This window comes from Anomaloglossus baeobatrachus, chromosome 1 (assembly GCF_048569485.1).
Source record: "Anomaloglossus baeobatrachus isolate aAnoBae1 chromosome 1, aAnoBae1.hap1, whole genome shotgun sequence".
Taxonomy (NCBI): domain Eukaryota; kingdom Metazoa; phylum Chordata; class Amphibia; order Anura; family Aromobatidae; genus Anomaloglossus; species Anomaloglossus baeobatrachus.
Genome location: NC_134353.1, coordinates 438,505,921 through 438,524,019, shown reverse-complemented (window position 1 = coordinate 438,524,019; position 18,099 = coordinate 438,505,921). Strand labels below are relative to the sequence as shown.

Here is an 18,099-nt window from a genome sequence, read left to right as displayed (position 1 = left end):
AAGCTAGAACCAGTCTGGGGGGCGCCACCTCGCTTAATGCAAGTGCATTAAGCGAAGCCGTACTCACTAGACGAGTTCTGACCGGGAGTCTGCATTTCACATACTTGACCATTGTGAGTGCACAGGAGGATTCACAAGTCTGCACTCAGAGGGGACACATAGACAGACTGCAGACTTGTCATTCCAGACCGGACAACCCCTTTTAAGCTAAACTGTTCGATTTTTGTAGCGTAATCGTCCCTTATATAAATGTTTATTTATGTAAATGGAAAAATCATTTCACCCGACAAACATTTTGCTTGTGCGCCGGGTGATCTGACAGCCGGTTTAGATAGATCAATCTGATTCCGATTATTAGCAGCATTGTAAATGCACCTCCAAAGAGTAACTAAACTTTTGGTAGAATTTTTTGTTTTATGCCCAACAATTCTGAGCAGATTGATGAGGAATCTGGTCTGGAGACTACAAACTACAACTGAAAAGCTCTTTTAGAAGAGGACACACAGCACAGAGCGGATAATGTAAAAAGTCATAGTCCCGTCTCCTGAGCTGTGCACTTCTAAGGGGTCTTTTGAGCAATTTACGGGGGTCTCCAGACCCATACCCACACCAATGTGCTCAGAATGAATGGACCTAAAACACAGAAGATATCTCCCAAAAATTAAGGTATTTTTTAAATGTTTAATAGTGCTACTGCCTCCACCATCAGTACTGTGGTTCCTGTATGGTCCGCAGTCTGATGATGGCCGGTAACAACTCCTGGTATCTCCCTACCATTGTTACAGACATACTAGGAGCTGCCGTTTCATGCCAGAAAATGTTATGTTGGGCTGGCTTTAGTTCTGGTGATGTAGTCTCGTACCAATGGTGGGTTTGGTGATGTAGCAGTGTGCAGATGGTGGTTTTGGTGATTTAGCAGTGTGCAGATGGTGGTTCAAGTGATGTAGCAGTGATTTGAGGTTAGTCCTGGAGATGTTGTCGTGTACAGACGGTGGTTCTCATAATATTATCGTGATTTGAGGTTGGTTCTGGTGATGTATTCGTGTAGATGTAGCAATATTTAATTTATTAGATTTGATAGTAGATCATTATAGGGTCATTGTGCCAGGCTAAATAAATATCTGTCTTAATGAGGCCATACATCTGCCAAACAAGTATTTGACCAAAGCCCCCATAAGCTATAGGCAGCTGTCCCATCATTTGGCTGGTAGTTATCTTTCCTGACTCTCCCATACACTATAGACAGGCGTCCCATCATTCGGCTGACAGCTGTCTCCCTGACTCTCCCATATGCTATAGACAAGTGTCCCATCATTCGGCTGACAGCTATCTCCCTGACTCTCCCATACACTATAGAAAGGTGTCCCATCACTCAACTGGCAGCTGTCTCCCTGAGCACTTACTTTGTTGGGTGCTCGTGTTCTCTATGAGACAGACGCTACTACACATCTCTGGCAGTGACTCGTCTCTTAGAGAAAAAAGGATCCACAATCCAAAATTAGACCTGCTGGGTCATCATTTCTCTGATAATCAGACTATCGGCCGAGCCTGTCTAACTCCGGGTTCTGACAACTGTAATCTGTGTACAAGCACTGGGCATGTGAACGGTTAAGGTATATGCACACCACGGCTTTTAAACATCTGTGAATCTTTTGAGTTTTTCAGGCGGAGGACAGGTTAGGAAACATTGGCATCTTTTCTAAATTGAAATTGTATTAAGTGCTAGTCAGCAACTTCTCGGTGGCAGCACCCCGAAAAATGGTTCAGTTACCTGTTTTAACCACTTAGTGTCTTTGAAAACCTGAAGCTGTTAAAAGAAGCTAAATAAAACTGAAGGTATGCGCAGCAAGTGCTGATCTTCATTCTTATAGGGTTTAGCAGTTTTTCAAGTGTGGTAAAGAGTAGATCGGCCTTACACAGATGTCGTGTGCACAAAATCATAGTTTTACGTCCACTTAAAGTGCCTAGGGCAGCACGAAGGCCAAATACAGCCCTGCAAGGAACCCTAATAGAATCCCCATCTAAATATCTAATACACCATGAAACCCTAATGGAATCACCCCATCTAATTACACCATGAAAACCTAATGGAATCACCTCATCTAATACACCATGAAACCCTAATGGAATCACCCCATCTAATACACCATGAAACCCTAATGGAATCACCCCATCTAATACACCATGAAACCCTAATGGAATCACCCCATCTAATACACCATGAAACCCTAATGGAATCACCCCATCTAATTACACCATGAAAACCTAATGGAATCACCCCATCTAATACACCATGAAACCCTAATGGAATCACCCCATCTAATTACACCATGAAAACCTAATGGAATCACCCCATCTAATTACACCATGAAACCCTAATGGAATCACCTCATCTAATACACCATGAAACCCTAATGGAATCACCCCATCTAATACACCATGAAACCCTAATGGAATCACCTCATCTAATACACCATGAAACCCTAATGGAATCACCCCATCTAATACACCATGAAACCCTAATGGAATCACCCCATCTAATACACCATGAAACCCTAATGGAATCACCCCATCTAATACACCATGAAACCCTAATGGAATCACCCCATCTCATACACCATGAAACCCTAATGGAATCACCCCATCTGATACACCATGAAACCCTAATGGAATCACCCCATCTAATACACCATGAAACCCTAATGGAATCACCCCATCTCATACACCATGAAACCCTAATGGAATCACCCCATCTAATACACCATGAAACCCTAATGGAATCACCTCATCTAATACACCATGAAACCCTAATGGAATCACCCCATCTCATACACCATGAAACCCTAATGGAATCACCCCATCTGATAAACCATGAAACCCTAATGGAATCACCTCATCTAATACACCATGAAACCCTAATGGAATCACCCCATCTAATTACACTATGAAACCCTAATGGAATCACCCCATCTAATACACCATGAAACCCTAATGGAATCACCTCATCTAATACACCATGAAACCCTAATGGAATCACCCCATCTCATACACCATGAAACCCTAATGGAATCACCCCATCTAATACACCATGAAACCCTAATGGAATCACCTCATCTAATACACCATGAAACCCTAATGGAATCACCCCATCTCATACACCATGAAACCCTAATGGAATCACCTCATCTAATACACCATGAAACCCTAATGGAATCACCCCATCTAATTACACTATGAAACCCTAATGGAATCACCCCATCTAATTACACCATGAAACCCTAATGGAATCACCCCATCTAATTACACCATGAAACCCTAATGGAATCACCTCATCTAATACACCATGAAACCCTAATGGAATCACCCCATCTAATTACACTATGAAACCCTAATGGAATCACCCCATCTAATACACCATGAAACCCTAATGGAATCACCCCATCTAATTACACCATGAAACCCTAATGGAATCACCTCATCTAATACACCATGAAACCCTAATGGAATCACCTCATCTAATACACCATGAAACCCTAATGGAATCACCCCATATAAATACACCATGAAACCCTAATGGAATCACCTTATCTAATACACCATGAAACCCTAATGGAATCACCTCATCTAATACACCATGAAACCCTAATGGAATCACCCCATCTAATATACCATGAAACCCTAATGGAATCACCCCATCTAATACACCATGAAACCCTAATGGAATCACCCCATCTAATACACCATGAAACCCTAATGGAATCACCCCATCTAATACACCATGAAACCCTAATGGAATCACCTCATCTAATACACCATGAAACCCTAATGGAATCACCTCATCTAATACACCATGAAACCCTAATGGAATCACCCCATCTAATACACCATGAAACCCAATGGAATCACCTCATCTAATACACCATGAAACCCTAATGGAATCACCTCATCTAATACACCATGAAACCCTAATGGAATCACCTCATCTAATACACCATGAAACCCTAATGGAATCACCTCATCTAATACACCATGAAACCCTAATGGAATCACCCCATCTAATACACCATGAAACCCTAATGGAATCACCCCGTCTAATACACCATGAAACCCTAATGGAATCACCTCATCTAATACACCATGAAACCCTAATGGAATCACCCCATCTAATACACCATGAAACCCTAATGGAATCACCTCGTCTAATACACCATGAAACCCTAATGGAATCACCTCATCTAATACACCATGAAACCCTAATGGAATCACCCCGTCTAATACACCATGAAACCCTAATGGAATCACCTTATCTAATACACCATGAAACCCTAATGGAATCACCTCATCTAATACACCATGAAACCCTAATGGAATCACCCCATCTAATACACCATGAAACCCTAATGGAATCACCTTATCTAATACACCATGAAACCCTAATGGAATCACCTCATCTAATACACCATGAAACCCTAATGGAATCACCTTATCTAATACACCATGAAACCCTAATGGAATCACCTCATCTAATACACCATGAAACCCTAATGGAATCACCCCATCTGATACACCATGAAACCCTAATGGAATCACCCCATCTGATACACCATAAAACCCTAATGGAATCACCTCATCTGATACACCATGAAACCCTAATGGAATCACCTCATCTAATACACCATGAAACCCTAATGGAATCACCCCATCTAATTACACCATGAAACCCTAATGGAATCACCCCATCTAATACACCATGAAACCCTAATGGAATCACCTCATCTAATACACCATGAAACCCTAATGGAATCACCTCATCTAACACACCATGAAATCCTAATGGAATCAACCCATCTAATACACCATGAAACCCTAATGGAATCACCCCATCTAATACACCATGAAACCATAATGGAATCACCTCATCTAATACACCATGAAACCCTAATGGAATCACCCCATCTAATACACCATGAAACCCTAATGGAATCACCTTATCTAATACACCATGAAACCCTAATGGAATCACCTCATCTAATACACCATGAAACCCTAATGGAATCACCTCATCTAATACACCATGAAACCCTAATGGAATCACCCCATCTGATACACCATGAAACCCTAATGGAATCACCCCATCTGATACACCATAAAACCCTAATGGAATCACCTCATCTGATACACCATGAAACCCTAATGGAATCACCTCATCTAATACACCATGAAACCCTAATGGAATCACCCCATCTAATTACACCATGAAACCCTAATGGAATCACCCCATCTAATACACCATGAAACCCTAATGGAATCACCTCATCTAATACACCATGAAACCCTAATGGAATCACCTCATCTAATACACCATGAAATCCTAATGGAATCAACCCATCTAATACACCATGAAACCCTAATGGAATCACCCCATCTAATACACCATGAAACCCTAATGGAATCACCCCATCTAATACACCATGAAACCCTAATGGAATCACCCCATCTAATACACCATCTAATACACCATGAAACCCTAATGGAATCACCCCATCTAATACACCATGAAACCCTAATGGAATCACCTCATCTAATACACCATGAAACCCTAATGGAATCACCTCATCTAATACACCATGAAACCCTAATGCAATCACCCCATCTAATACACCATGAAACCCTAATGGAATCACCTTATCTAATACACCATGAAACCCTAATGGAATCACCCCATCTAATACACCATGAAACCCTAATGGAATCACCTCATCTAATACACCATGAAACCCTAATGGAATCACCTCATCTAATACACCATGAAACCCTAATGGAATCACCTCATCTAATACACCATGAAACCCTAATGGAATCACCTCATCTAATACACCATGAAACCCTATTGGAATCACCTCATCTAATACACCATGAAACCCTAATGGAATCACCCCATCTAATACACCATGAAACCCTAATGGAATCACCCCATCTAATACACCATGAAACCCTTATGGAATTACCTCATCTAATACACCATGAAACCCTAATGGAATCACCCCATCTAATACACGATGAAACCCTAATGGAATCACCTCGTCTAATACACCATGAAACCCTAATGGAATCACCTCATCTAATACACCATGAAACCCTAATGGAATCACCCCGTCTAATACACCATGAAACCCTAATGGAATCACCTCATCTAATACACCATGAAACCCTAATGGAATCACCTCATCTAATACACCATGAAACCCTAATGGAATCACCTCATCTAATACACCATGAAACCCTAATGGAATCACCCCATCTAATACACCATGAAACCCTAATGGAATCACCTTATCTAATACACCATGAAACCCTAATGGAATCACCTCATCTAATACACCATGAAACCCTAATGGAATCACCTCATCTAATACACCATGAAACCCTAATGGAATCACCTCATCTAATACACCATGAAACCCTAATGGAATCACCTTATCTAATACACCATGAAACCCTAATGGAATCACCCCGTCTAATACACCATGAAACCCTAATGGAATCACCTCGTCTAATACACCATGAAACCCTAATGGAATCACCTCATCTAATACACCATGAAACCCTAATGGAATCACCTTATCTAATACACCATGAAACCCTAATGGAATCACCTCATCTAATACACCATGAAACCCTAATGGAATCACCTCATCTAATACACCATGAAACCCTAATGGAATCACCTCATCTAATACACCATGAAACCCTAATGGAATCACCCCATCTAATACACCATGAAACCCTAATGGAATCACCTCATCTAATACACCATGAAACCCTAATGGAATCACCTCGTCTAATACACCATGAAACCCTAATGGAATCACCTCATCTAATACACCATGAAACCCTAATGGAATCAGATCATCTAATACACCATGAAACCCTAATGGAATCAACCCATCTAATACACCATGAAACCCTAATGGAATCACCCCATCTAATACACCATGAAACCCTAATGGAATCACCTCATCTAATACACCATGAAACCCTAATGGAATCACCTCATCTAATACACCATGAAACCCTAATGGAATCACCTCATTTAATACACCATGAAATCCTAATGGAATCACCCCATCTAATATACCATGAAACCCTAATGGAATCACCCCATCTAATACACCATGAAACCCTAATGGAATCACCCCATCTAATACACCATGAAACCCTAATGGAATCACCCCATCTAATACACCATGAAACCCTAATGGAATCACCTCATCTAATACACCATGAAACCCTAATGGAATCACCTCATCTAATACACCATGAAACCCTAATGGAATCACCCCATCTAATACACCATGAAACCCAATGGAATCACCTCATCTAATACACCATGAAACCCTAATGGAATCACCTCATCTAATACACCATGAAACCCTAATGGAATCACCTCATCTAATACACCATGAAACCCTAATGGAATCACCTCATCTAATACACCATGAAACCCTAATGGAATCACCTCATCTAATACACCATGAAACCCTAATGGAATCACCCCATCTAATACACCATGAAACCCTAATGGAATCACCCCGTCTAATACACCATGAAACCCTAATGGAATCACCTCATCTAATACACCATGAAACCCTAATGGAATCACCCCATCTAATACACCATGAAACCCTAATGGAATCACCTCGTCTAATACACCATGAAACCCTAATGGAATCACCTCATCTAATACACCATGAAACCCTAATGGAATCACCCCGTCTAATACACCATGAAACCCTAATGGAATCACCTCATCTAATACACCATGAAACCCTAATGGAATCACCCCATCTAATACACCATGAAACCCTAATGGAATCACCTTATCTAATACACCATGAAACCCTAATGGAATCACCTCATCTAATACACCATGAAACCCTAATGGAATCACCCCATCTAATACACCATGAAACCCTAATGGAATCACCTTATCTAATACACCATGAAACCCTAATGGAATCACCTCATCTAATACACCATGAAACCCTAATGGAATCACCTTATCTAATACACCATGAAACCCTAATGGAATCACCTCATCTAATACACCATGAAACCCTAATGGAATCACCCCATCTGATACACCATGAAACCCTAATGGAATCACCCCATCTGATACACCATAAAACCCTAATGGAATCACCTCATCTGATACACCATGAAACCCTAATGGAATCACCTCATCTAATACACCATGAAACCCTAATGGAATCACCCCATCTAATTACACCATGAAACCCTAATGGAATCACCCCATCTAGTACACCATGAAACCCTAATGGAATCACCTCATCTAATACACCATGAAACCCTAATGGAATCACCTCATCTAATACACCTTGAAATCCTAATGGAATCAACCCATCTAATACACCATGAAACCCTAATGGAATCACCCCATCTAATACACCATGAAACCCTAATGGAATCACCCCATCTAATACACCATGAAACCCTAATGGAATCACCCCATCTAATACACCATCTAATACACCATGAAACCCTAATGGAATCACCCCATCTAATACACCATGAAACCCTAATGGAATCACCTCATCTAATACACCATGAAACCCTAATGGAATCACCTCATCTAATACACCATGAAACCCTAATGCAATCACCCCATCTAATACACCATGAAACCCTAATGGAATCACCTTATCTAATACACCATGAAACCCTAATGGAATCACCCCATCTAATACACCATGAAACCCTAATGGAATCACCTCATCTAATACACCATGAAACCCTAATGGAATCACCTCATCTAATACACCATGAAACCCTAATGGAATCACCTCATCTAATACACCATGAAACCTTAATGGAATCACCTCATCTAATACACCATGAAACCCTAATGGAATCACCCCATCTAATACACCATGAAACCCTAATGGAATCACCTTATCTAATACACCATGAAACCTTAATGGAATCACCTCATCTAATACACCATGAAACCCTAATGGAATCACCTCATCTAATACACCATGAAACCCTAATGGAATCACCTCATCTGATACACCATGAAACCCTAATGGAATCACCTCATCTAATACACCATGAAACCCTAATGGAATCACCCCATCTAATACACCATGAAACCCTAATGGAATCACCCCATCTAATACACCATGAAACCCTAATGGAATCACCCCATCTAATACACCATGAAACCCTAATGGAATCACCTCATCTAATACACCATGAAACCCTAATGGAATCACCTCGTCTAATACACCATGAAACCCTAATGGAATCACCTCGTCTAATACACCATGAAACCCTAATGGAATCACCCCATCTAATACACCATGAAACCCTAATGGAATCACCTCATCTAATACACCATGAACCCTAATGGAATCACCTCATCTAATACACCATGAAACCCTAATGGAATCACATCATTTAATACACCATGAAACCCTAATGGAATCACCTCATCTAATACACCATGAAACCCTAATGGAATCACCTCATCTAATACACCATGAAACCCTAATGGAATCACCTCATCTAATACACCATGAAACCCTAATAGAATCACCTTATCTAATACACCATGAAACCCTAATGGAATCACCTCGTCTAATACACCATGAAACCCTAATGGAATCACCCCATCTAATACACCATGAAACCCTAATGGAATCACCTCATCTAATACACCATGAACCCTAATGGAATCACCTCATCTAATACACCATGAAACCCTAATGGAATCACATCATTTAATACACCATGAAACCCTAATGGAATCACCTCATCTAATACACCATGAAACCCTAATGGAATCACCTCATCTAATACACCATGAAACCCTAATGGAATCACCTCATCTAATACACCATGAAACCCTAATGGAATCACCTTATCTAATACACCATGAAACCCTAATGGAATCACATCATTTAATACACCATGAAACCCTAATGGAATCACCTCATCTAATACACCATGAAACCCTAATGGAATCACCCCATCTAATACACCATGAAACCCTAATGGAATCACCTTATCTAATACACCATGAAACCCTAATGGAATCACCTCATCTAATACACCATGAAACCCTAATGGAATCACCTTATCTAATACACCATGAAACCCTAATGGAATCACATCATTTAATACACCATGAAACCCTAATGGAATCACCTCGTCTAATACACCATGAAACCCTAATGGAATCACCCCATCTAATACACCATGAAACCCTAATGGAATCACCTCATCTAATACACCATGAACCCTAATGGAATCACCTCATCTAATACACCATGAAACCCTAATGGAATCACCCCATCTAATACACCATGAAACCCTAATGGAATCACCTCATCTAATACACCATGAAACCCTAATGGAATCACCCCATCTAATACACCATGAAACCCTAATGGAATCACCTCATCTAATACACCATGAAACCCTAATGGAATCACCTCATCTAATACACCATGAAACCCTAATGGAATCACCTCGTCTAATACACCATGAACCCTAATGGAATCACCCCATCTAATACACCATGAAACCCTAATGGAATCACCTCATCTAATACACCATGAAACCCTAATGGAATCACCCCGTCTAATACACCATGAAACCCTAATGGAATCACCTCATCTAATACACCATGAAACCCTAATGGAATCACCTCATCTAATACACCATGAAACCCTAATGGAATCACCCCATCTAATACACCATGAAACCCTAATGGAATCACCTCATCTAATACACCATGAAACCCTAATGGAATCACCTCGTCTAATACACCATGAAACCCTAATGGAATCACCTCATCTAATTACACCATGAAACCCTAATGGAATCACCTCGTCTAATACACCATGAAACCCTAATGGAATCACCTCATCTAATTACACCATGAAACCCTAATGGAATCACCTCGTCTAATACACCATGAAACCCTAATGGAATCACCTCATCTAATACACCATGAAACCATAATGGAATCACCTCGTCTAATACACCATGAAACCCTAATGGAATCACCTCATCTAATACACCATGAAACCCTAATGGAATCACCTCATCTAATACACCATGAAACCCTAATGGAATCACCTCATCTAATACACCATGAAACCCTAATGGAATCACCTCATCTGATACACCATGAAACCCTAATGGAATCACCTCATCTAATACACCATGAAACCCTAATGGAATCACCTCATCTAATACACCATGAAACCCTAATGGAATCACCTCATCTGATACACCATGAAACCCTAATGGAATCACCTCATCTGATACACCATGAAACCCTAATGGAATCACCTCATCTAATACACCATGAAACCCTAATGGAATCACCTCATCTAATACACCATGAAACCCTAATGGAATCACCTCATCTAATACACCATGAAACCCTAATGGAATCACCTCATCTGATACACCATGAAACCCTAATGGAATCACCTCATCTAATACACCATGAAACCCTAATGGAATCACCCCATCTAATACACCATGAAACCCTAATGGAATCACCCCATCTAATACACCATGAAACCCTAATGGAATCACCCCATCTAATACACCATGAAACCCTAATGGAATCACCTCATCTAATACACCATGAAACCCTAATGGAATCACCTCGTCTAATACACCATGAAACCCTAATGGAATCACCTCGTCTAATACACCATGAAACCCTAATGGAATCACCCCATCTAATACACCATGAAACCCTAATGGAATCACCTCATCTAATACACCATGAAACCCTAATGGAATCACCTCATCTAATACACCATGAAACCCTAATGGAATCACCTCATCTAATACACCATGAAACCCTAATGGAATCACCTCATCTAATACACCATGAACCCTAATGGAATCACCTCATCTAATACACCATGAAACCCTAATGGCATCACATCATTTAATACACCATGAAACCCTAATGGAATCACCTCATCTAATACACCATGAAACCCTAATGGAATCACCTCATCTAATACACCATGAAACCCTAATGGAATCACCTAATCTAATACACCATGAAACCCTAATGGAATCACCTTATCTAATACACCATGAAACCCTAATGGAATCACCTCGTCAAATACACCATGAAACCCTAATGGAATCACCCCATCTAATACACCATGAAACCCTAATGGAATCACCTCATCTAATACACCATGAACCCTAATGGAATCACCTCATCTAATACACCATGAAACCCTAATGGAATCACATCATTTAATACACCATGAAACCCTAATGGAATCACCTCATCTAATACACCATGAAACCCTAATGGAATCACCTCATCTAATACACCATGAAACCCTAATGGAATCACCTCATCTAATACACCATGAAACCCTAATGGAATCACCTTATCTAATACACCATGAAACCCTAATGGAATCACATCATTTAATACACCATGAAACCCTAATGGAATCACCTCATCTAATACACCATGAAACCCTAATGGAATCACCTTATCTAATACACCATGAAACCCTAATGGAATCACCTCATCTAATACACCATGAAACCCTAATGGAATCACCTCATCTGATACACCATGAAACCCTAATGGAATCACCTTATCTAATACACCATGAAACCCTAATGGAATCACCCCATCTAATACACCATGAAACCCTAATGGAATCACCTCATCTAATACACCATGAAACCCTAATGGAATCACCTCATCTAATACACCATGAAACCCTAATGGAATCACCTCGTCTAATACACCATGAACCCTAATGGAATCACCGCATCTAATACACCATGAAACCCTAATGGAATCACCTCATCTAATACACCATGAAACCCTAATGGAATCACCCCGTCTAATACACCATGAAACCCTAATGGAATCACCTCATCTAATACACCATGAAACCCTAATGGAATCACCTCGTCTAATACACCATGAAACCCTAATGGAATCACCTCGTCTAATACACCATGAAACCCTAATGGAATCACCCCATCTAATACACCATGAAACCCTAATGGAATCACCTCATCTAATACACCATGAACCCTAATGGAATCACCCCATCTAATACACCATGAAACCCTAATGGAATCACCTCATCTAATACACCATGAAACCCTAATGGAATCACCTCGTCTAATACACCATGAAACCCTAATGGAATCACCTCATCTAATACACCATGAAACCCTAATGGAATCACCTTATCTAATACACCATGAAACCCTAATGGAATCACCTCATCTAATTACACCATGAAACCCTAATGGAATCACCTCATCTAATACACCATGAAACCCTAATGGAATCACCCCATCTAATACACCATGAAACCCTAATGGAATCACCTCATCTAATACACCATGAAACCCTAATGGAATCACCTCGTCTAATACACCATGAAACCCTAATGGAATCACCTCATCTAATTACACCATGAAACCCTAATGGAATCACCTCGTCTAATACACCATGAAACCCTAATGGAATCACCTCATCTAATTACACCATGAAACCCTAATGGAATCACCTCATCTAATTACACCATGAAACCCTAATGGAATCACCTCATCTAATACACCATGAAACCCTAATGGAATCACCTCGTCTAATACACCATGAAACCCTAATGGAATCACCTCATCTAATACACCATGAAACCATAATGGAATCACCTCGTCTAATACACCATGAAACCCTAATGGAATCACCTCATCTAATACACCATGAAACCCTAATGGAATCACCTCATCTAATACACCATGAAACCCTAATGGAATCACCTCATCTAATACACCATGAAACCCTAATGGAATCACCCCATCTAATACACCATGAAACCCTAATGGAATCACCTCATCTAATACACCATGAAACCCTAATGGAATCACCTCATCTAATACACCATGAAACCCTAATGGAATCACCTCGTCTAATACACCATGAACCCTAATGGAATCACCCCATCTAATACACCATGAAACCCTAATGGAATCACCTCATCTAATACACCATGAAACCCTAATGGAATCACCTCATCTAATACACCATGAAACCCTAATAGAATCACCTCATCTAATACACCATGAAACCCTAATGGAATCACCCCGTCTAATACACCATGAAACCCTAATGGAATCACCTCATCTAATACACCATGAAACCCTAATGGAATCACCTCGTCTAATACACCATGAAACCCTAATGGAATCACCTCGTCTAATACACCATGAAACCCTAATGGAATCACCCCATCTAATACACCATGAAACCCTAATGGAATCACCTCATCTAATACACCATGAAACCCTAATGGAATCACCCCATCTCATACACCATGAAACCCTAATGGAATCACCTCATCTAATACACCATGAAACCCTAATGGAATCACCCCATCTAATACACCATGAAACCCTAATGGAATCACCTCATCTAATACACCATGAAACCCTAATGGAATCACCTCGTCTAATACACCATGAAACCCTAATGGAATCACCTCATCTAATACACCATGAAACCCTAATGGAATCACCTCATCTAATACACCATGAAACCCTAATGGAATCACCCCATCTAATACACCATGAAACCCTAATGGAATCACCTCATCTAATACACGATGAAACCCTAATGGAATCACCTCATCTAATACACCATGAAACCCTAATGGAATCACCTCATCTAATACACCATGAAACCCTAATGGAATCACCTTATCTAATACACCATGAAACCCTAATGGAATCACATCATTTAATACACCATGAAACCCTAATGGAATCACCTCATCTAATACACCATGAAACCCTAATGGAATCACCCCATCTAATACACCATGAAACCCTAATGGAATCAGATCATCTAATACACCATGAAACCCTAATGGAATCACCCCATCTAATACACCATGAAACCCTAATGGAATCACCTCATCTAATACACCATGAAACCCTAATGGAATCACCCCATCTAATTACACCATGAAACCCTAATGGAATCTCCTCATCTAATACACCATGAAACCCTAATGGAATCACCCCATCTAATTACACCATGAAACCCTAATGGAATCTCCTCATCTAATACACCATGAAACCCTAATGGAATCACCCCATCTAATTACACCATGAAACCCTAATGGAATCTCCTCATCTAATACACCATGAAACCCTAATGGAATCACCCCATCTAATTACACCATGAAACCCTAATGGAATCTCCTCATCTAATACACCATGAAACCCTAATGGAATCACCCCATCTAATTACACCATGAAACCCTAATGGAATCACCTCATCTAATACACCATGAACCCTAATGGAATCACCTCATCTAATACACCATGAAACCCTAATGGAATCACCTCATCTAATACACCATGAAACCCTAATGGAATCACCCCATCTAATTACACCATGAAACCCTAATGGAATCTCCTCATCTAATACACCATGAAACCCTAATGGAATCACCCCATCTAATTACACCATGAAACCCTAATGGAATCTCCTCATCTAATACACCATGAAACCCTAATGGAATCACCCCATCTCATACACCATGAAACCCTAATGGAATCACCTCGTCTAATACACCATGAAACCCTAATGGAATCACCTCATCTAATACACCATGAAACCCTAATGGAATCACCCCATCTAATTACACCATGAAACCCTAATGGAATCTCCTCATCTAATACACCATGAAACCCTAATGGAATCACCTCATCTAATACACCATGAAACCCTAATGGAATCACCTCATCTAATACACCATGAAACCCTAATGGAATCACCCCATCTAATACACCATGAAACCCTAATGGAATCACCCCATCTAATTACACCATGAAACCCTAATGGAATCACCTCGTCTAATACACCATGAAACCCTAATGGAATCACCCCATCTAATTACACCATGAAACCCTAATGGAATCTCCTCATCTAATACACCATGAAACCCTAATGGAATCACCTCATCTAATACACCATGAAACCCTAATGGAATCACCCCATCTAATTACACCATGAAACCCTAATGGAATCTCCTCATCTAATACACCATGAAACCCTAATGGAATCACCCCATCTAATACACCATGAAACCCTAATGGAATCACCTCATCTAATACACCATGAAACCCTAATGGAATCACCCCATCTAATACACCATGAAACCCTAATGGAATCACCTCATCTAATACACCATGAAACCCTAATGGAATCACCTCATCTAATACACCATGAAACCCTAATGGAATCACCCCATCTAATTACACCATGAAACCCTAATGGAATCTCCTCATCTAATACACCATGAAACCCTAATGGAATCACCCCATCTAATTACACCATGAAACCCTAATGGAATCACTCCATCTAATACACCATGAAACCCTAATGGAATCACCCCATCTAATACACCATGAAACCCTAATGGAATCACCCCATCTAATACACCATGAAACCCTAATGGAATCACCTCATCTAATACACCATGAAACCCTAATGGAATCACCTCATCTAATACACCATGAAACCCTAATGGAATCACCCCATCTAATTACACCATGAAACCCTAATGGAATCACTCCATCTAATACACCATGAAACCCTAATGGAATCACCCCATCTAATACACCATGAAACCCTAATGGAATCACCCCGTCTAATACACCATGAAACCCTAATGGAATCACCCCATCTAATACACCATGAAACCCTAATGGAATCACCTCATCTAATACACCATGAAACCCTAATGGAATCTCCTCATCTAATACACCATGAAACCCTAATGGAATCACCTCATCTAAATATCTAATACATCATGTAACCCTAATGGAATCACCTCATCTAATACACCATGAAACCCTAATGGAATCACCCCATCTAATACACCATGAAACCCTAATGGAATCACCTCATCTAAATATCTAATACATCATGTAACCCTAATGGAATCACCCCCCAATACAATGTGACAATTTAAATATTTACCAATTCAAGACATAAATCTAAGTACACAATATACAGCACTTAAAGAATCCCCCCCCCCATCCTGCAATGTAACAATCAAAGTTAAATATTTATAGATGTAAATACAAGTGAGTCAGAATTGATATCTGCCCCAGCATGTATCAGCGATCCTCTAGAGGGGCAGGAAGATACAGAGGAGCTCTGGTGCCACTTATGTCCCAAAGCCCAAGTAGAACACAAAGTGCACAGCAACAAATGGGGGTAATCAGAAGAGTACAGGGTATCTGCCATCAGAACCAGGTAGTGTGGGCACAAGGTCTGTCCATTGCAGCTGTCAGGCCCGGACTATAGTGGCAGTGGGCACTCAGTAGATGTGCAGGTCATGGGGTCTACAGATTATCACCCATGGAGACACCGCCTCCCAATGCCTGGGCCGCCTGATCAGACCCCTCCACCCCAATGCAGGTGGCCGCCCCCGCCTCTGCCCCGGAGGGAGGCGTCTGGTGGTAATGAGCCACCCGTTGGTTGTGTCTCTTCTTCCACAGCCACATCTACCACGCTCCCTCCTCTTCTTACCCGTGCAGCTCGAGTGATGCTCAGATCCTTCATCACCTCCTCGAAGGCTGCGGTCTCTTCTGCCTGTTTCTGGTTGTGCAGTGCAATTTTCTCACTGAATTTCCGTGGATTGTTTGAGGTCGCCATCTTCCCTCCTCCTGTTCTGGATGCGCACTCCCGCTCTGGGCGTGACGTAGCAGCAATAGTGGAGGGGAACTGGTGCATGACGTGAGGGTTGGCAGGCGGGCGCGCTCCCGACTCCTCTCCTGCTTAGTAACTGGAGAACGAGATTAGACGCTCCGCGCCTCCTTCAGCACTCCGGCCGGTTTGCACACCTCTCACCCCCTCGGCCGGTCCCCACGTCCTTCAGCCCCTCGGCCGGTCCGCACGTCCTTCAGCCCCTCGGCCGGTCCCCACGTCCCTTCAGCCCCTCGGCCGGTCCGCACGTCCTTCAGCCCCTCGGCCGGTCC

The 18,099-nt window shown here is 41.1% G+C and overlaps 1 protein-coding gene across 4 annotated transcripts in view; it reads right to left on the bottom strand.

Moving 5' to 3' along the window:
* CRTC1 (CREB regulated transcription coactivator 1) overlaps nt 1–17,805 on the bottom strand; it is a 1,360,738-nt gene extending 1,342,933 nt beyond the window's left edge. For all 4 annotated transcript variants that reach the window (XM_075352648.1, XM_075352649.1, XM_075352651.1 and 1 more), the window contains exon 1: nt 17,651–17,805. In XM_075352648.1, the coding sequence (XP_075208763.1) occupies nt 17,651–17,776 (126 nt within the window). In that variant the 5' untranslated portion in view covers nt 17,777–17,805. The remainder of the gene's footprint in view (nt 1–17,650) is intronic.
* Between the last annotated feature and the right edge of the window lie 294 nt (nt 17,806–18,099).